The sequence below is a fragment of the Engystomops pustulosus genome, chromosome 4 (assembly GCF_040894005.1).
Source record: "Engystomops pustulosus chromosome 4, aEngPut4.maternal, whole genome shotgun sequence".
NCBI lineage: Eukaryota > Metazoa > Chordata > Amphibia > Anura > Leptodactylidae > Engystomops > Engystomops pustulosus.
In genome coordinates, this window is record NC_092414.1 from 155,408,881 (window position 1) to 155,430,046 (window position 21,166).

A 21,166-nucleotide genomic window follows, 5' to 3' on the forward strand; every position below is an offset into this window, starting at 1 on the left:
TTGTATCCAGTCAGCACTTCTTCACTCACAAAATAGCTGTCAACAGTGTGACTGGCACTGGGCGGCAGGACAATGCCAGTGCAAAGCTAAACTCCAGATATCTCTCCAAGCAGTAGCTGGTTCCATTCCCTTTGCTCTTACTAAGTTATTAATCAAATACAGAATAAAAGGGTCATGACAGGGACTCAGACGCCAGGCCATTGGAAGAACTAACACGATTAAAGTGGAGTGTTATGATTTTTATAATGAGGGTCACTCTTTTCGCTCTATGCTGTGTGCATTATACTTTATACATCTTCATTGCTCCCCTCGTCCCCTGCTGCAGGCAGTACATTTCCCTTGTCAGGGAACCTTCTTTGGTTTCTTGCTATGTGTATTCAGTAGAGGGATCCTTGTTTCATTGCATTTGTAACCAGATCCCCATGTTAACTCTGTGAAGACTGCCTGCAATAAGTAAATGATGAATAATACAAAAAAAGCATTAGAGAAAAAGATTTAACTGAAATGAAGATGTTCCTGATGTTATAGTTTATCCTAGTGGTATATGGAGTTCAGTATACCTGCATAACTTTCATTATTTGTTGTAGCACTGGGGTCCACTACATTGCTACATGGGGCAGGTTTTAATATGTATAACTGCAATGGAATGGACTATGTCTATATTAGGCCATAGTAAGTACAGTACAAAGCACTGCACCACTGCACTGGTTGACAATTGAGTGAGACATATCCAATAATCTGTTTGTTTATTTCAGGTCGTCTATTATTTGCTGGATACAATGACTACACAATCAATGTTTGGGATGTCCTAAAAGGAAGTAGAGTATCCATCTTGTTTGGTCATGAGAACAGAGTCAGCACACTGCGCGTGTCTCCAGATGGAACAGCATTCTGCTCCGGATCATGGGATCACACTCTAAGAGTAAGTCAGATAAAATATATGCTGGCCTTCTTATGGCTTAGGATATCTATGTCTATTAACTTTTGGAGATGAAGCCACTGCATGCAAATTATGCAGTCGCTACAAAGCCTCTGTTATCTTATTAGATACAGTTCTCCTATAACAATAGCCAAAGCACCCAAATAATGGGCACTGCTTTAAAGGGGTTTTCCGAGTTTTGAAAAAAAAATATATGTGGCCGGGAGCGGGCTGCCTAAAACAATAAAGATGTACTTACCTTCCGGTGCCCTCCCGTATCCAGCGCCGCTGTCGCTCCGATCCGGGCGTCATGTAAACAAACATGGCCGCCAGAGCAGCGCTGCATTCAGCTTCCGACCGGACCCGACAACCTTCCGGCCCCCATACACAATGCTGTGTATAGGGATGGGTAGGCGTACCCGGCCACGGCCGGCCGGAAGCTGAATGAAGCACTGCTCTGGCGGCCATGTTTGTTTACATGGCGCCCGGACCGGAGCGACAGCAGCGCTGGATACCAGAGGGCACCGGAAGGTAAGTACAGCTTTATTGTTTTAGGCAGCCCGCTCCCGGCCACATATACTTTTTTTTCAAAACTCGGACAACCCCTTTAATGGCCATAGATAGAGCATTTCTGAAAGACATATTGGGGCCTATTTACTAAGGGTTGTGGTTCACACTTTTGTCAGACGTTGTGCTGTTTTTGGGTTTTGCGCGGCTGTGACAGGTATTTAGCAGGGGTTTGCGCTGGTTTAGGCACAGCTTCCATGCGACACAAATTGAGGGCGTGCTGATTCAGACTGAGCTCAGGCTTTGCCTTTCAAATTGTGTCGCAAGCACAAGCACTTACATGTACCAGGAAGAAGAAGGTGAACCCCGTCGGACCTGAGCGGGGAAGCTACGTAATCTAAGTGAATCGTGGCACAGTGCATTATGAGCAGACAATGCACTTTCAGTGACCTCCATATTGGTAACAGCTAAGGAGACTCTATATTGACAACAGCTAAAGTTGCCCATATACATGAGCACCATTAGGGTCACAGTGTCCTGTGTAATAAACAGCATCTACATTGCTTTACCGACCTTTATATATTACTGGTTAACCTTCAACTTCAGCTTTTACTTCTTAATGCACCTTTTTATTGTGTCTTATGTTTTTATTTTGTTTTTACCTTTTTCCACAGATCTGGGCTTAAATTCGATTTATGAAAAGGTAGAATCTCGTAGACACTTTGGTCTCATTGTATTGGAAAGGAAGAAGCAGGTCCCTGATATGGATCCACATTGTTTTGTAGCATACTACTATCCTCCAAGTTTACAGATACTACTGAAAATGGCAAGGTTTTGCTACTTGTATCTTATGTATCTACTACTAGGGCAACTGTCAGCTCCTATGTTCTGTTTTCTCTGTGGGTGACACAAAGTGATTTCTGCTGTATGCACATATATAGTGTATATACACAACGTGTATGTTAACATGTGCAGCACTGCCAGATAATAGTGTAATAATATGCATGATACATGTGCATACACTGCTGATGCTATTCTGTAGTATCGTGCATGGGAAAAACACTGTGAATTGGCATCTGAAGGACGAGGGGCATGTATATTTTGCATGTAATGTGTCTAATCAGTGGCAGTCCTGGCCCTAGACTGCACAGGTAAATATATACTGTAAGTCCCTTAAAATTAATTCATATACACGGAAATCTCTATAATAAGGTGCCCTCATTGAGAACAGTAAAATGGGGCTGCCAGGTTCCCTCTAAATATCAGAACTTACCAGATGAATTATTTTGGTTTGTTTAGATCAATATCTTCAGGTAATAATAGAAAGCCTGATAAAAAAAAAAACGTAATACAACACTCAAACCTTTTAGCTGTGGTGTTTTAAAGACCATTACAAATGGCTGTAGTTAGTGAGACTTTACCCATCCTACTAAAAGGTGCTGATGCTGGAGGTTTCCATCCTCCAATTGAAACCCTATTTCTTTACATTCCCAGAAGGTTGCATTGTGTCCAGATATTGGGCTGCGTATAATCCGTTTTCTATGTGGAATGGTTAGTGTTCTGCTCCTTTGTGGTGTAAGTTGCTTCTTTTACAGTGAATAGATAATTATTTCACTGTATCTAGTTGCATTGAAAGCTGCTGTATAGATTGTGGTTACTTTCAATCTTCTATTGGCCATTCATTGGGAGCAGTTCCCTTTCCAGTTACTAGCAGAAATGACTCATACCTGAACCACATTGGTCCAAATTAAGCATTTCCCTCCCATTCTACTCTATGTAAAGACACTTCCTCACATTCATTTTATCCTTTCCAGTATGACATGTTACGTAAAGCCACAAACTGAACTGTTGTCTTCTAAATAAATCACCAAAAATGTATCATCAGTTTCATAATGTGTGAAGAGGAAGATATAGACATGACTCTCAGTATTGCCTGGAGGCCTGAAGGGTCCAGCACAGGGAGGTTGTTTGATTATGTTCTCAACATCTTCTACACCAGTCAATAGAACTGTAAAGACAATAATCATAATAGAAGGCATGTAGCATTATGTAGCATATTCTTGGTTATTTTGTGAATATTTTTTACATAGATACATATTCTCTAAAGATACCAGTGGGTCACATATATTTGTCTCTATTCATATAGCTGCATGGAATAAGACTATTAGTAATATGGTGACTTTGACACACAGACCTATGGAAAGGGCAATATATTTATTTAAATAATATTTCATCTACAGCTTAGTTGGCTTAACTCCTATGTATACCTTTATCTCAGCAACATAGGAAATTACTTTATAGTATATACACTATACCAGCCACAAAACCCCTTTATTTCACATATTTTGGCCCAGATATATAAAAACTGCTGAAATCTGCCTTAGATTGCCTCGCTAGTGTGCACTTTGCACCACATTATTTAATAGTGCCACAGGCTCTTAGTTACTTTGGTCTGTTTTCATCATTTACACAAATTTGCACCTTTTTTTTTATTCTTGGTGCACTTTGCTTCATGATATTGTGACATAATTATGACGCAGCACAGAAGCCAACTAGGAACACACAACACCAAGCCCCTTTAGGTGCACAGTTTTCAAAAGTGTCGGACAAAATTAAAACTCAATACAATAGAGGTGTAAAGACTTAATAAATACAAGTACAAGTTCCAAAGACACAAAACAACAGAAGACAAAAAACTGGCACAGTAATATATCTGAGCCACTGTAATATATCTTGATTACAGTAAAACTCATGTATCTGATGTATGTGCAATACAGATATCACTTTATTGTTCGGAGCATATTTTGCTGGTAAATCAAGCAATATATTACATATTAAAGGCTATGGAGGCCATAGAGACCAGCTTTATTCCTTATTCCAGTTATTCTTCTGCATAATTGTATAGGAGAGCCGTCTCTCATCAGTACTGCCATGTTTCAGCCCCTATGAGCTTACTTAGTACATAAGAGAGAGGCATAACCTTCAACACAGTAGGAGGATCTGCATAAGAACTTTTATGTACATGTACCTAGAAAATTGCAAAGCCTTTTCCTCCTTTTAGGGTTTCAAATAATTTTTAAAGTCATATGTCCAGTGAGAATACAGCTGAGATATTAAAGGGATATCGAAATAAGAGATATGATTATTAAGTATAGTATTAATATATTAAACACGCTTCCCTTAACATTGCATACACTGCTAGATTTACAGCGTTACGGCTCTTGAGATGTGTAGGAAAGTAGCACTGAGCTTTATGTTTTGTTTATTTCCAGCCTATTCATCATAGTGAATAGCTTGATCCTATTTGGGGCAGTGAACGAGCAGCCGCGGGCCTGCTGTTCTGCGCAAGCCCAGACGGCAGGCTTTGCAGACGTAGGTGCGCAGCTACGAGGAGCTGTGAGCCGAAGATTTCTGGTAGGAGGAACAAAGAGGCTACTGGGGCGTGGAGTAGCCGCGCTGTGTAGCCTCAGCTCCGGCTACTCCATGCCCCAGTAGCCTCCTATAGATGTACCTACCATCCGATCTACCTTTATAGGTAGATATGTGGTGGTAGGTTCCCTTATGCCAAGAGTGTGTTCACTGATAGTAGTGGACTGTGTCATTTCTACACGTTGTACACATCTCTGGATTTAACAAATGTATGACTTTTGCTGTTTGTTGGTTTATTTGTAAATATGTCACTATTAAACCACCACTCTCTGACAATAGTTGATTGATAGAAAAATGTGATGTACAGTATACCAGGACGATAGATAAATAAGGGGGAAAGATAATTTTACCCTAGATTTGTTATATACAGCCCTTTAAATAGCTACAATAGAAAGGAATGACAAGGACATGTATCTCACTAGGACGATGCAACTATCAGCACAGGCTAAATATATCATACTGGGGACAGTGATACTTGTGGACATTGACAAATAAAGTGATGACAAGAACCTTTTATGTGCTGAACTAGACTTCAGATTATATTTCATGTCTTTTCATTGGACTGTCTTCTCATTAAAGGAAATCAACCACGAAAATAACAAAAAAGGTTATAAATACTCCTCTTCACATTGATCCCAGCGCTGTCTGTTGCTAGTCTTGGCAGGCCGGGATCACCTAGAAAACAAACTTATAATCAGCAACTTGGACAAGTTGTCTGACGCTCCGGGTTTCTAATTATGCTGGGAGTATGGGAGAGCGAGGTGACGTCACGTGAAGGTCTTGATTTCAGACCTCTCGAGTGACATCACCTCCCTCTCCCATTATGGGAGAGGGAGGTGCGGGGAGTGCACAATTATAAGTTTGTTTTCTAGGTGATCCCGGCGTGTCAAGATTAGTGGCTGACAGCGCCAGGATAAAGGTGAAGAGGAGCAGTGGTTAGTATTATTAGCCTTTTTTTTTGTTATTTTCAGTGTTTGATTTCCTATAAGGGGCTTTCTGAATTATTAATAGCACATCAATTTAATTCTTCAATGGCTTAGACCTTGAGAAGAAAAGAAATTTTGTATTATTACACTTTTATTTGTGTAATAAAATTCATACACAACCTCTATTGATGACACAGCTCATGGCCTTCTGAGAAGATGTTATCCAAGTCCTTGTGTGTCCCATCCTATCCTGACCCTAATAGTTCCTTTCTAAGATGTAGACAAAACCAAAACTGTATTGCACTAGGAGTAGTCTGCCTATGACATTATTTATTACTTTAAGCTGATGCACTGTTGTATAAATAACATTTGGAAAATTGTATCTTTGACTTTCCTATATTGGTATTTATTGTGCGTGACACTAGATATACAGTAGATATGGATAAAATAAATATTTTACAAATTAATTTTCCCAGATGTGTCTTTAATTTTGTGTGTAATGCAGGTTGTAACTACTGAAATGTTTAGGAAACTGTCTATGTCAGGGAACATACTACATCTAAAAAATGTGTAGAAATATGGGTAGAACTACCAATGTTACAGTCATAGCGGCTGCATAGGGCCTGAAGTGTCAGGGGGGCCAGCTCTCATAAGTGACTTGTGAAACAGATGCAGTATTAATGTATGCATTGTTCCTCCACAGTCCTGGTCTTCTGGTATAAACCTCTTTTATGATGGTCAAAAAGAAAATATTATTGCTGCTCGTATATGACGAGTCCTACTGGTGGTAAATGCATTCGAGTTGTCATTTTATACCGGACTGCACCTGCACTTACCACTCTTTTCTAATGCAATAACCCTTGCTGTGGGAAGCACTGTGTATGGGCACCCTTAGACCACAGACGTGTAACAATGTGTATTCCATCCTTTGATGTCCATGTGGTGGAGGGCCAATCACAATTTTGACTTTCCTAGCTACAATTCTGTAAAGCTGAACATTAAGTATTTTTCCATCTAAATAACAGGTTCTTTGATGAAACATGGGTAACAATATCACTTGTTTTATCTCCATTATGAATATACTGTGCAAACAGGCCAAATAGCTATTTGATTGTTCAGCCGAAAACATATTTGACAATGCAATACAGCAAAATTATGTCATGAAGCTTCAGATAACAAGGTATGCTAAGCCATTAATAGCCATCCTATGTCTGCTATCCGGCAAAATTACCCAATGCATGCTATCTTATTACACCTGAGAGGGATGATCAAATACTAAACACTTTGCTTGTAAACAAAGGGATAAGTGATTAATGAGTTGGGGATGCATGTGCTTTCAAATGGGAGAGTGGAATAAGCCAGAAAAGCAAAAAACTTCAATGACAAATATTCCCCACAGACTTGAAATTATTCATGAAAAGCAGTGGAAACAGTGAAGTCTATCTTTAAAGGGGTTGGCCACTTCAATAAAAAATTATTGAGTTTGTCATTCGCTGCGGGTCACATGACCGTAGCTGCAGAACTTGTGCGGGCAGTGCAGTCATTACTATATGGATGCCCCCATATCAGTGGTTGGAGGGGTGTGCCGATGTCAGATAGTAATGACCCTATACCTGCTCAAGAGGGAAGGTGCTGTGGCGCTTCCAGATATCACTCAATACTATGTGGCCTCCCACCTAAGTAGGGTTGTTGACTAATGCAGACACAAGACCACGAAGGCCTGGGTTTCAATTGAGCAGCTTTTTACCCGTGTCCTGCTATCCTGCCTCCCATTGGTGCAGAAAAAACAATGGCAATTACTGTCCACTCACCCTACCATCCATGCTACTCTCTTGGCTTTTAAACATTGCAGATCAAGGGCTACGATTTCCCCCACTGATTCCACCTAACACTGATCCTTGGTAACCCCGTATACTCCCCAGGGATCAGGTTCGCCGGTTTTCAAACAATGGGTCAGAGCTGGCCGCTTCAGGGTTCGACACTTCCTGGTGGACAGGAAATGGCGTGGAGAAGAAAACCTAGTCTCCCCGCTGAACCTCCTGTTGGCGCCGATGTGACAAGGTTTCCAATTAGCACCCTATTTAGGATCCATTGCCTTTAGCCGGTCACTGACAGGCTCTGAGGAAGCATGCACACAAAAGGGTCAGGTTAGGGGTACTCTCTCATTAGCATAAAGCCTCCTGATATCCCCTCCGCAAGAAAATCACTAAAAATGCCCATAAGCCCCAAAACATATAAAGAGACATATAACGCTCAAAAAAGTCTAAATCATAACACAAACCCCACATATATAGTATCACCGCGTCCGTAACAATCCATAGAATAAAACTAAATAACTATTGAACCTATATGATGAACGCCGTAAAAAAAAACGTTAAAAACCCGCCAAAAATTATGATTTTTACCTATTATATCCCACTAAAAATGCAATAAAAAGTGATCAACAAAACATATGTACTCCAGAATGATATTGTTGCAAAGAACAACATGTCCCGCAAAAAACAAGCCATCGACCAGCTCTGTAGCCAAAAACATAACAATGTTATGCCACTTGGAAGACAGCGATGCAAAAATGATAGATTTTTCCCCACATTAGGGTTTTATTTGGCAAATTTAGTAAAACATAAGAAAAAATATTCATGTCTGGTATCCCCGTAATCGTATCGACCCATAGAATAAAGATAACAGGATTATTAGGATATACGGTGAACACGAAAAAAAAAAAAAGTAAAAAATCCAGTACAGAATTGATGCTTTTCTACTCATGACCTCAAAAAAAGTTCGAAAATTTTCAACAATAGGTGATACCAACCCCAAAATGGCAACACTGGAAAAAGCATCTCGTCCCGCAAAAAAAATGCCGTCACATGGCCCAAATAACGGAATAGCGAAAAATTTATAGCCTTCAAAAGGGGGCAACCAGAAAACTAAAATCCTGGCAGCTGCAGGGTGCTCCTTCCCTTCTGCGCCTCCCTGTGCCCCCATAATACAAGTAATGTCCACATGTGGGGGGTCGCTGCACTCAGGAGAAATTGTAGAACAAATTTTATGGTGAGTTTTCTCTTTTTATCTTTTGGAAATGTGTAAATTTTAGGGCTAAATGAACGTATAACCGACAAAATTTGACCATTCTAAATTTCACCGCCATTTTGATTCAATTACTATGAAGATCTCAAGGGGTTAACAATCTTTGTAAATGCTGTTTCTGATAGTTTGAGGGGTGCAGATTTGAAAATGGGTTGGTTATATAGGGGGTTTTGATGCTAAATATGTAAAATTTGATTTCAAACAGTATTTATCCCCAAAATAGTCAATTCCGAAAATACGGAAAATCGCTATTCGATTTGTAGGCCGCGTGACGTCAAAATAAATTATCCAAACATTTCAAAAATTATGAAAATGTAAAGTAGACAAATGGGAAATGTTATTCTGCAAGTTATTTAGGTGGTAAATCTATCTGCCTGAAAACGCGGTGATTTAGAATTTCGAAAATGGCAAATTTTTCTAAAAATTCATCATTTCTTTCTTTTTTTTTGTAAATAAACGCAAAACTTATCAGCCAAAATTTACCACTAAAATGAAGTACAACATGTGGGGAAAAAACATTCTCAGAATCGCTTTGATAAGTAACAGCGTTCAAAAGTTATTACCACAGGAAGAGACACTGGTCAAATTTCAAAAAAAAGTTGCGAGCCTTAACCTGCAAACAGGCTGCGTCCTTAAGGGGTTAAACTACTCTATGGATGTAGGTTTAAATCTGATATGCAGTTTACATTTGACATTGCAGAGTAAATGTAATGTAACATGCAGCTTATATGCTGTTTTGTAAGACCTTGGGAGCAGATGGAAGTTTATTCAATCAACTAAGTCTCAAGTAATGCAACATTAGAGGGCCCCAGGGTACTGGAAATAAAAACAAGAACACTACTTGGATAATATGTTTTTGTTTTTTTATTAAAGAAAACAAGGAGAACGAAAGACCAAGCAACATTCTTACAAAATATTCCACAGCAATTAACACTAAGAATCTGTCTCCAATTTATTTGAATGGGAAAAAAGTCCTGTATATGACTTGGTATGAAGCTAAAATCATGAGGGGACACTTTTACTCTAATTGTTAACTGAAGAAATCTTTCTATATAAACAAGAAGAAAGTGGAAGTAATATTGGCAGAGATAGACATCATGTTCATGTTCATACCACCACTAGAAGGGTCATCAATTTTGGGGTCTACCCTGCTGTCCCAGTATCCTCGTCCTCCATCATTCTGCTGCTGTACAGGTGACATCATACATAAAGGGTCATTTATCTTTATTCTTCTTCCTGTGTTTTCTGAGACATTTTTTCTGCATTGCAATTTTTGCGCCTTTTTGGGGACATTTTGCAATGTCCACCAGACATTTTTTTTTTGTCAGTAACACACATTTATTTCTATTCCAGATGTACTAAATGTCGCAAATGACATTAATCATTTCAAATTGTGTACAATTTGCGACATTTTTTTGGCCCCAAATCTCCAGATAAAACAATACTTAAGAAAAACTTAGAAAATGGAAAGAAATGACATGAGACATTTGTGCAACATTTGTAACAAATGTCTCAAAAAGAGATCTGAAAAAAATCCTCCATTTAACACAAGGAAAAAGCAAGATAAATTACCAAAGAAGCAGAAGAAAAAAGACAAAAACTAGCCAAAACAAACGGAGATAAGATAAATGACCCCCATAGATTGGAAAATAGATGTTGAAGGGAGAAGGATGAGTATCTGATATTTTATTTTTGCGGAAAATAAGAAAATGGGAGGGTATGAAATTCGTTAGGGGCAGATCTCCGAACAGCCAGAGAGTGATGTCGGTGAGAGGAGGCAGGGGTGGGAAGTGCAAAGGTTTAGCTGTCCCAGCTCGTTTACAATGCTAAGCAATCCAACAGCGCCTTCTCTCTTGCGGCATGTCTGCATCCCTCCACCCAGCCTGCGCTACAGCAGTGTTTCCGCATATCTTTACATTTCTTCCCTCCTCCCAATCCGTGTCTGATGAAGATCCCTTGTGGATCGAAATGTTACACTTTTTGGATTGCTTAACATTCTATATAAAAATCCCTTCCTATATTTTGCAAAAACCGAGTACCAAATTTCTTCTTAAACAATTAAGACTGGTTGGTACCCTATTTGAGCACCCGCCCAATCTTAGGAGTGACGTGTATTCTTTCTTTAGAAGCTGGAATAAGACCCGGCTTAAGGCTTCCGGAATTTTTAGGACTTGTGCATTTGACTAATATAATTGAATAGTTGAAGTGAAGCAGAAAGCTCTCCAGAAAGTGATCCACGGACTGCTGCGGGGCTGTGGAAGATAACTGTCTGGCAATCCTATAAAGGTTAATGTTGCACTGGTTATCAGTGAAGGCATGTTTTGGCCCTGTTTCTCCCATTGCTGCACAGTATTTGGACCCCAGTGATCTATAACTTGTCCCTTCAGTTACAAGTGATAAGTTATTTTTGATGGTTAAAAAAACAAGGAAACAAATACAATAACTAAATATTGAACTACATTCTTAGAAAACATTACACAGACCTAAAAAAATGTACAACAGGTTTACAGGGTTTGTAACAGAAACTGCTATTTTTATGTTAACCTGACATAGCACATGTTCACCGGTGGAAAGAACACACTGTTCCTGTGAATAACTTTGCTACCATTCTTTGGTTGAATTGAAGCAGAAGACTTTTATGATAACCCATGACTGATACTTTAATACATTTAAAAATGTTTTAATATTTAAATATTTTTGTGTCCGATGGATATTTAACTTGTGAATCTGGTTTATAGAGTTCTGTGAAACTCCAAGTAACCAGTTCTGTTGTCACGTAGATACAAGTGTGTAGTAGCTGAGGCACATGGACCTGATTCTCTGTTGGGTCTATGAGTGTTAGCCCCCTTCCACAAAAACGTTTTTTTTCCTCTGTACACAAACTAGGGATTGCAGGTCCCATTTTACATTGTGTTTTTCATCTGTTCTTAACCTGTTTTCTCCTTCCTTGTCTGCAAATATTCCGTGTGAAAGGGGCCTTATCTGCAAATACAGGTACAAGAATACAGACCGTAAAGAATGTTACTGTGATTTAGTTGAATTTTCACTAAATAATTGACTTTTTTCAAATTTAAATATTGGGGCAGATTTACTTCCCCGGTCCTGTCGCGATCCCGTGGTGCGTTGTCCAACGAGGATTCGGGTCTGCCGTGATTCACTAAGCTTGTGCGCCACAACCGTCGCTTCTGCACCAAGGTCTGCCTCTGCTTCTTCCCGGTGCTTGTAAGGGTGTGTCTTGCAACACAATTCTAAATGATAAATCCTGCGCATTGTCCGAATCCATCAGGTTGTCCGACGGCCCGCCCCCTGATTTCTGTTGCATGCAAAATCCGCCAAAATCCGATCGCAAGCGCCAAAATCCCGGGGCAATTCGGTGCAAAACGGAAATCGCCGGGAAACCCTGCGAAAATGTGTCCGACGGACCCTTAGTAAATGAGCCCCAATGTGTCAGCAGGAGGTTTGCAGCATATATATCACTGAAAGGGAATGTCCAGAGCAGTGGTGGAGGCCATTGTGCAGGAACATTATATGGATCCCCCAGTATCTTATCATAGAGCACCATCTTAATTTCCCTAAAAATAAATACCGGTAGTACTTGTTAACAACTAAATTCATTAGCTCAGGCATTTATATACAATATTATAGACTGTAGAACTTGCTTTACATATAAGACCTGCCAACCTTACATTGAAAGATGGTTTACTAAAGGTTGTTATACAGTGACTTATTTTACTGAATAGTTAATGAGGTTTAGATGACATGACTTTATTAACAGACTTGCAAACAGGCCAAATAACTGATGCCAATTCAGTAATTAAAAAAAACAACATGAACATGCGCCAAGGGGAATAGTATAGAAATATGAAAACAAATGCCAAACAAGGTCAAAATGTATCATCTGAGAGTAGGAGCAGTCACAAGTCATCACTCCCCGGCAGGAACACTTAATTGTGTACTTGCAAAACAGCACAAATCTATGCCCAGAACTGTGATCACAATATGTTTACTGTACGTTCCATTTTAGAAATTGATGGTATCTACAACCAGTATAAGGAGAAGCGTGGTGTGCTGGAAGGGTAACAGACCTATGATTGTCTATATATGTCCGTTACAAACGGAAACTGCGCCACCCTATCCAGGGCCGCAACTAAGACGTTTGGGGCCCCTCTCGCCCCCACAGAATGATAATCCAGCTTTGTGTGCACAGTGAGTTCCCTGCAACTTAAAATCTATCACAACTATGGGAAGGGAGGAGGGTTCTATGTGACTTGGGACCCTTTTTATCCTCTGGGGCCCCTGAACAAAGTCATACTCAGCTCCCCCCTCCCCTGATGGCGGCCCTGACCCTAACAAATTGGCAATCAGTGGACCCAGTGACCTGCAGAAGGGTTTTTTCGTTGAGGTGTCTTTGAAGTATTCTATGAAATAAGTACAAGTGACTGGTATTTCCAAGGAACAAATAAGAATACATACAGTCATGTACATGAGGCCAAATTGGGAGAACCCATTGCACGCCCTATCTCTGGAAGAGTGTGCAGCGCTCTGAAATGATCAGTAAGTTAGAAACAATGTGGCTGATGCCATAAGACTGGCACTTTTCATCATAGTGAATATGATGCAAGGAGCCCCTGACTGCTGGGCCAAACTGAAGCTCCAACACTGTAAAAGGTCACCTGGCAGACAGGGATTCCTTTTATCATTTTTGTGTATGAAGCAGGGGAATCTTGTGCCCACACACAAGGCTCCGTGTCCACGCAGGGGCCTAAGTATTTGCACATCCCTGTGAGAAGAGGTGAGTAACACTCAGTTGCCGCTTTATTAATACATATTCAGGAGGAATAACAGAGGAGTGCGCTGTATAGGGCTGTAACATGTGGGGTGGGCACCTCTAGCTCAGGGGTGACAGTCCCCCATTACACACATGAATGAAGACAATTCCTGGTTCTGAGGGGCAGGAAATGACAGAGATGACTGCACTTTCCTGCCTGCTGATGAGAATATGTGTAATAATGTGAGGAATGTGACAATCTGAGGTGTGCGGGAAGGTGCCCGGGTCACGTGAGCGGCACACGTCACAGCAGCGGCACGGACAGTACATTGTGTTCCCTCCTGTCATGCGGTGACGGCAGTACAATAGGGCAGGGATGCCACACACTAGGCGGCTATACGCGGCGTCACCAGCAGAGGGCGTGCGGAGCGGACACAGAGCATGAATAAAATTCTTTCCCAGACTGATGAATGGAGAGCGTGCCGTGCTCCCCGCCAATCACAGCGGGAGGGGCGTGGTCCGCTGCCATGTACCCAGGAGGCGACGTACAAAAGGTGAAGCTGTGGGAGCGCTCCGCATCGTGTGAACGGCAGAGCTCGGAGCCGTCTTTGTTGTACGAGGCCAGGACAGGGGGCGTGGTCTGCCGCACTGGGTTCTTGTCGTGTGTGAATATGTCCGAGCAGCTGGAGGAGGAGACGCGCGCCCTGCTGGAGGACTACTTCCAGCGCTGCCTGGGCAATGCCGCCCCTCAGCCGCCGTCCCGAGTAGCGGAGAGCCTGTGGCGGATGGCGCAGGAGGTGCACCTGGAGAATAACGCACTGCTCGCGTCCTGCCAGGAGGTGGACGTGGAGCCCGGGGCCCTGCTGCAGAACGTGGCCCGGGAGGTGGCCCTGGAGGGAGGACTCAACTGGGGACGGGTGCTCGTGCTCATCGTGTTCGCGGGCGGCCTGGCGCAGCGGCACCGGAGGAGCGGAGCGGGCACCCCCCGGGAGCTGGCGGCGGTGCTCAGCCACTTCCTCATCCGGGAGCACCGGGACTGGTTCCAGAGGAGCGGAGGATGGGTAATTGTCACCGGATGGGAGTCGTAGTGCCCGGCCCATAGTTGTGTGTCTCGCCGGGATGTGGAAGTGTAGTGGATGAGTGAGGATCTGTCACCTCCTGCAGTCTGGGGGGTCCATGTCCTGGGCAGCCTCTAGAGAAGTTTTCAGTGTAATCCACAGATTTTTCCACTATGGAGAATGAAATTCCTGGTGTGATTGTGTGCACCAATCAGATTGCTGGATTGTGATCTAAATTCTCATGTCCCCCTACATAAGGAGAATGTATGTGCTTTTACCCCATGACCCACACAGCAATGTTTCTATGCAGAACACTCACTTACCCCAGGCTGGGCATTGGCAGACCTTGGCAGCGGATGTGTTGGAGGTTGGCATCCCTTTGTGTGCCTTATTGATTCTGTAGAAGAGATGAATAGGGCTGATTGTTACATTGTATCCTCCTACTGGTAGTGAGGAAAAATAAGTAATAAAGATAATAGGTGTTTATTACCATAACACAGCTCTATTTATAGGTTTCCTCTATCCCTTAATAAGGATATCTTTGTTTGGAATCCACCTCTGTTATTTACATGATGGATGTGATCTTTCTATATACTGTGTTTGGATGTACTTGGTTCTAGCTGGTAATATTTGACATTGTATTGTCTTCATGGCATGGGTTGCATTAGGACGTAGGTATGTGAGAACATATCAGTAGTGTCTGTGGCTGGAAAATATCAGTAGCATCTTCGGTGGTGTCCAACCTGCGCCTCTCCAGCTGTTGTAAAGCTGACAGATTCTCCTACAGCATGAAGGGGGTTGTTCTAGCTTTGTGACAGCTGGACAGCAACTGGTTGGGGGCCACAGGGATAGGTGGTGGTGGCTTATGAACCACTGGATACGCTTTCTACCCATAGTCTCCTGATATTGGGCTTCAAGTTACTTCTGGAAGATGATCCCTGTATATTTTCTTCTACCATTCAGTAATTGAGTATAAAGTAGACTTCACTCCTCTTCTGCCATAAGTCAAGCTCTTTGTATTGTAAGCATCTGGACTCTGGTAATAGGGACTTTCCTCGCTTCTGGTTAATGACGGTAAATCTACCATAGTCTGTTCTAGTTTCTCTCACGTGTGGAATAAACGCAGAAAGCATAAGTTTCCCTTGTGATTGTGTGTGGTGGGGGTTTCCTAGTGCCACATAAAAATCACAGCAGTCGCTTGTCAGTGATGTGATGGGTAGTTGAAACAACTTGGCTAAAACACACCACCAGGACTGGTGCTTACTCAGACCGTGCACTGGTTATATTTCACTACTGGCTTCAGTGAAATCCAACATCTAGTTGTGTCTTTAACCTTATTGTCCCATATGGGAACAATGTCTACCTGGAAATTTCCTATTGTAATGTTGGCAACTGAACTCTGTTTACTTGCAAGTTTCCTTTTCGTTGTCGGGTGAGAAATTTTTGTACTGCACACCTTCGCCAGAGCCGAACCCTGACAATACCTAGAAGTTTAAGTAGTCATCATAGTTCCTCCAACATGGAAGAGGTTAATGAAAATCACGAGGCAGAAAGATGTTTGCACAAATTAATTGTAAAGAGCAGAGTTCCGGAAGGTATTGAGGGTATAACTTGTTTACACAGTCCTCTGCCAAGCAGCGTTCAAACACAACCATCTGGAGCCTATTGCTTCCATACTCCATTCTGCTGAATAAGGATCCAGTGAACAGCTGCTCCAGTTAGTCTCTGCCCCTTTGTGGTAAAGTCTTATTCCACCAATGGGTCAGAGTAGAGCAAGGCTCCAGGTTGCTGGAGGAGGCTAAGATTTTATAGATGGAGTAGCTTTATCTGTGACAAGTGTTGATGAAGCTGCTATGTAAGATGTGAGACTTGGAAGTGACGTTTTTTTTTTTTATCCAGTTGTTAGTGTGATCCTAATTCCACATTTAATTCCTGGTTATAGAGCACCAATCTCTTCCGCAGCCCTATACAAGTATTTTCATCTTTTATAATCTTCACCTATCGGTCTGTTTCTTTTAATGAGGGGGAAAAAGATATGAGAAACCTGTTGGCCAATATTTATAGACTCCCCATACACCCAGAATTTGGGCCTTGAGTGAATGTGGAACTAGTAAGGGTAAGGGGTAGTAAGCCACTGCCTAACACCATAGCCTAACACCATAGCCTATCACCTATGAGGATCATGCATGTTGAAATGCATTGGACACTACCATAGGGTTGTATTCTTAAAGGGGTTGTCAGACTGTTTCTGGAATTCTGCGGGCTGGGGATGTACTCTCCTCTGTAGCTCCCGGTGTCTTGTCTGCTCTTTTTGGCTTCCGGCGGCCACACCAAACCATCCCTATTCCCAGCATTGTATCAGATGCAGAGGTATGGAGATGAGAGGGCTGAGCTTGGCACAGCTTCAGTGCCCCTGTAAACAAACAGGAGCACTGCCCAGCGAGGCGGTCACCTAGGACACCGGGAGCAAAGGAGGAGGGAAGTACAGCTTGTTTTTTTTTTTTTTGTTTTTTTTTTTTTTGTTTTTTTTTTTTTTGTTTTTTTTTTCCCCCTCCCCAGCACACCTGAAGAATTTTAAAAGCAGTCAGCCAACCACTTTAAAGAACATTTACCATCAGAATCACTGATGGTAGATGCTTATTACTCTCCTCCCCGTCCCCCTGTGCTGGAACATCCTCTTGTTACAACAAGAGGCGCCGCCTGGATTTATCTTATTCACCCGGCCGGTCGTGCTGTGTTCCGCCTACAGCATTTGCAGAGAGTCGCTGCAGGGCGCTCCGCCGGGTCTAGCAATGCGCATGCGCGAGTTTGGCAGAGAGCTGGTGACGTCAGACTCTCTGTAAATGCTGTAGGCAGAACACTGCAGGGCCGGAGGAGTGGGGAAATCCTAGAGGCACTCGGCAGAGCACCTCTGGGTAAGTTGCATACCAAATAATTACTAAATAATGCAGCTGTTCTAGGTTCTAACAAAAGGATGTTCCAGCACATCACAGGGGCAGGGCGTGAGTACTTAACCTCTACCATCAGTGATTCTTTAAGGATTTAAAATAATTAACAATATTGTTTTTTATATGTATTTTTCAGGAGGGTTTCCAAAAACTTGGCAACAAAAAAGGCAACCTCCCAGGACAAGAGAACAGTCATCTTTCCAATGCCCTGATGGCTGCGGCTGGAGTTGGACTTGCAGGATTAGTTTTCCTTCTGGCAGTAAGATGAACTTTACAAACGGACCATGAACTTCCGATAAGACTATAGGATCTTTTTGGACCAGAAGATTCTCTGAACTTTTGTCTTCGCCATTGATGCCAAAGACCTTTTATAAAGGACTGAACTGAAGTAAATGTTTAATTTCTAAATCTTTACACCTGTTGTATTTTACACACACAAATCCACAACCACACGTATTCCACTTTTGCCAGTGCAAAGATTGTGATGTTTCTGAAGACTTACAAACTGAAGATGTGTGATTGGTAAATGGGGAAAATAAGCCTACAAAAATCATTTCATTACTATGTAAATGTTCAGTTAATCTCGGACCAAGCACTTTTTTGTTTAGGTTTTACTAGTAAATTCTATTTATATAGGTTGTTTTGTGTTATTTTACGTCACTCAGTATTTAGGATCACTGTTACAATAAAGTAAGTATAAAAATGGTGAATCACATTCCAATTTACTGCAGGTAATGTACAGGTGACACGCATACATATAATAATTTGCATATCATGCTTTGATACTTTCCTAATGTAGCTGGGGCTCACATTTCTTTATACTAGAGGACTACATCCAATATGTGTGTAAAAGTAAAATAAATACGGAGATATTCAGCAACTGTAAAATCTAGATTTAGAATTGAGATGTTGCCTCAATCTCCACCAATTGGTATGGTCAATGCATCATAATGTCGGGCATATGGGTGCTACATGTGCCATCTCCACATGGAATGTAATATATCCCCATAACCTTTTGGTTTTGTCTGTAGTGGTCACATATTTCAGTTTACTTATGTGAACACTTTCAATACCCCTAAATATACTTGCCTTGTAAAATCTAGGCTGTAGGGGACAAATAAATTTCTTTTACTTTTGTTTACTGTGGTATCCAGTGTTTGATAAATTCTATTTAACCAAAGTTGTAACAGACTTGAAACCACACTGTAATTTCTTTGGCTTCATTATTTTAAGAGATTTTATTGTGCCACTCCTTTACTTTTGGGTTTTGTCAGGTACTGCATCTCGGCCATGACATATAGGAGTTGGCTCTATCTCTAGCCTTGTACGATATGGCTACAGCTCTGGCTATTAGGCCAGCTAACATAATCCCAAGTCTGCACGAAGATTTATATCTTATTATTTAAGTGTTTTATATTTTTAAAATAAAAAAAATTGGAAACAAGTGAAAATTTTTGATAAATATTTCACTGTTTAACTGTGTAGTAATCATATTTATGCTAGACTATCATACTTTGTATTGGCCAAAGAGATCTGGCTATCTCTGTAAGGCTTTTTTTATAACTATATTGTGTATGTACGCCATGTATATCTCTTATATGATGTGGGATGGGCAGTATTTTTACTGTTTTTTTAATTGTTAAATAAATTGTGCATACTTGGCAGTCATTGGACTATATTCTGTTTTTGCATCTTTTGAAGAATAAAAGGTTTACCAGAAGTGTAGCTTATATGACTTGTAGAAAAGCTAGATGAGCCCTTCTTTCCTCTTGACTCAAAGAACTTTTCCCTAAATTAGTAGTTGTATTTACAGGGAATTTGATGGCCATTTGCTTTTTTTTTTTTTTTTTTTTTCAATAACCCCTAACACACTTCAAGGTAATATATTGTTAGACAAATTAAAATATTTAGCGTGGGCTGTATTATACTCATTGTATTTCTGCATAAATCCGTAAAATATGGTTTTCAACCTGCAACTAGAACAGTTGTACAAAGCTGATATTCCAAGGTCACTCATTTATTGTATTATCAGAGTAATACACCTCAGATTAAAGTTATTAAAAATAAGGATTTCAATACAAGAAGGAAGTTTGAATACTAGGGCAGGAATAGGTCAATGGTCCAGATACCTGTAGCTTGGTATCTGGTGTTTTGCTGGATAACAGACCGGAGGGGGACACAGGACAGGTTAGTAAAGAGTTAAAATTTCATGCAGTTAGTGAGTTTGATAGTCTTGCTTAAAGAGATTTTTTTTTTAAGATCATTCCAGAGAATTTGTGCTGCTCGGGAGAAGTTCTGGAGCTATGAGTGAGAGGCTCAAATTAAGGTAGAGATTAATGTAAGATCACTGGCAGATTGAAGAGCACGAGTTTGGTGATAGATGCAGAGGTTTTTGTATGAGGGTGATTATTTTAAACTGTATTTAGAGGGAGACAAGCAATCAGTGACTGGCGGCATCTGTAAAGAGATGGAATGTAATGGGTACGGCACCTCTGTCATGGAGAGAGACGTGCCCATATCTTTTCCTCTCAATTAGTGGAAATCTGTGTGACTGGTATTCCATTGAAATGTTACACATTGTGCCCCAGTAAAATGAGGTTTTTCTTGATTATATTTTTTTTGGAGTGTTTACTTTCTAAACTTTAAGAATAAATTCATTAGGGTAATGAGAATACCAATAACTCATTCTCATTTTGCTTTATTACATTTAAAACATACATTCTTTGGAATCTGTTGTTCTTTGTTTTTCAATTAATAAAAGACAAATACATCTACTTGCCATGTAAGCTAACCTGAATATAAAACTAGGCATCTAATTTTACCACAAAACTGGGAAAACTTTTTGACTGGAGTATAAGCTTAAGGTGGGAAATATAGCAACTAGGCCAGGATAGGTGAGTAAAGAGTTGAAGTTTCATGGAGTTAGGCAAACTTATCACACATTCCCTAAAGATATGGGTTTTGGAGGTTGGTTATTTGTCTAATATTCTTAGGTAGGGCATTCCAGAGAATTGGTGCAGCTCAGGAGAAGACCTGATAGAAAGGTTCAAATTAAAGTTGAGAATAATTTAAGATCACTGGCAGATTGAAAAGCCCAGGTTGGGCGATAGACTGAGATGTAAAAGGAGAGGTAGGGAGGTGCAGCATCGTGCATGAGGGTGATGATTTAAAACTGTATTTGGAAGTGGATGGGTAACCAGTGCAGTGACTGGCACAGACTGGTTGCAGCCGTGTAGGGTTTGGTCTGAAAGCCTGGGTGATGCGTTAAGAATAGATTGTAGAGGAGATAGTTTACTGGGAACTACTGCCCCCAAGATACTGTCATCCAGCTAAAGAACAGGTAAGTTCTCCTGCTGGATGACTCACTCGAGTATAAACTGGTGGGGCCTCTGCTTGTGCTCAGGTATACATGGTACATCCCTTTTTAGGAGTCTCTAAAGTTTTGTGAATTCCCAGCAAAAATTCAAACCTATGAATATTTCCTAAAATGGAGGTAGTGCCCACAAAAAGTCCCTGTCATTTAA

The 21,166-nt window shown here is 41.1% G+C and overlaps 2 protein-coding genes across 3 annotated transcripts in view; both read left to right on the plus strand.

The window, feature by feature from the left end:
* Nucleotides 1-6,248, plus strand: part of GNB5 (G protein subunit beta 5) — a 70,654-nt gene extending 64,406 nt beyond the window's left edge. For both annotated transcript variants that reach the window (XM_072148208.1, XM_072148209.1), the window contains 2 exons: nt 756-922; nt 2,101-6,248. In XM_072148208.1, the coding sequence (XP_072004309.1) occupies nt 756-922; nt 2,101-2,112 (179 nt within the window). In that variant the 3' untranslated portion in view covers nt 2,113-6,248. The remainder of the gene's footprint in view (nt 1-755; nt 923-2,100) is intronic.
* Nucleotides 6,249-14,197: 7,949 nt separating this feature from the next.
* Nucleotides 14,198-19,320, plus strand: BCL2L10 (BCL2 like 10). Its single transcript, XM_072148210.1, has 2 exons — nt 14,198-14,697; nt 17,779-19,320. Exons 1-2 carry the CDS (start codon nt 14,308-14,310, stop codon nt 17,908-17,910), a joined length of 522 nt encoding a protein of 173 aa, XP_072004311.1. The 5' UTR covers nt 14,198-14,307; the 3' UTR covers nt 17,911-19,320.
* The last annotated feature ends 1,846 nt before the right edge of the window (nt 19,321-21,166 follow it).

What these genes read in the sequence shown, in the direction of transcription:
- BCL2L10 (XM_072148210.1), top strand. Translation starts at nt 14,308, where the DNA reads ATGTCCGAGCAGCTGGAGGAGGAGACGCGCGCCCTGCTGGAGGACTAC. An exon ending in TCCAGAGGAGCGGAGGATGG is followed by an intron (nt 14,698 to 17,778) that starts GTAATTGTCACC and finishes TGTATTTTTCAG; the next exon opens with GAGGGTTTCCAAAAACTTGG.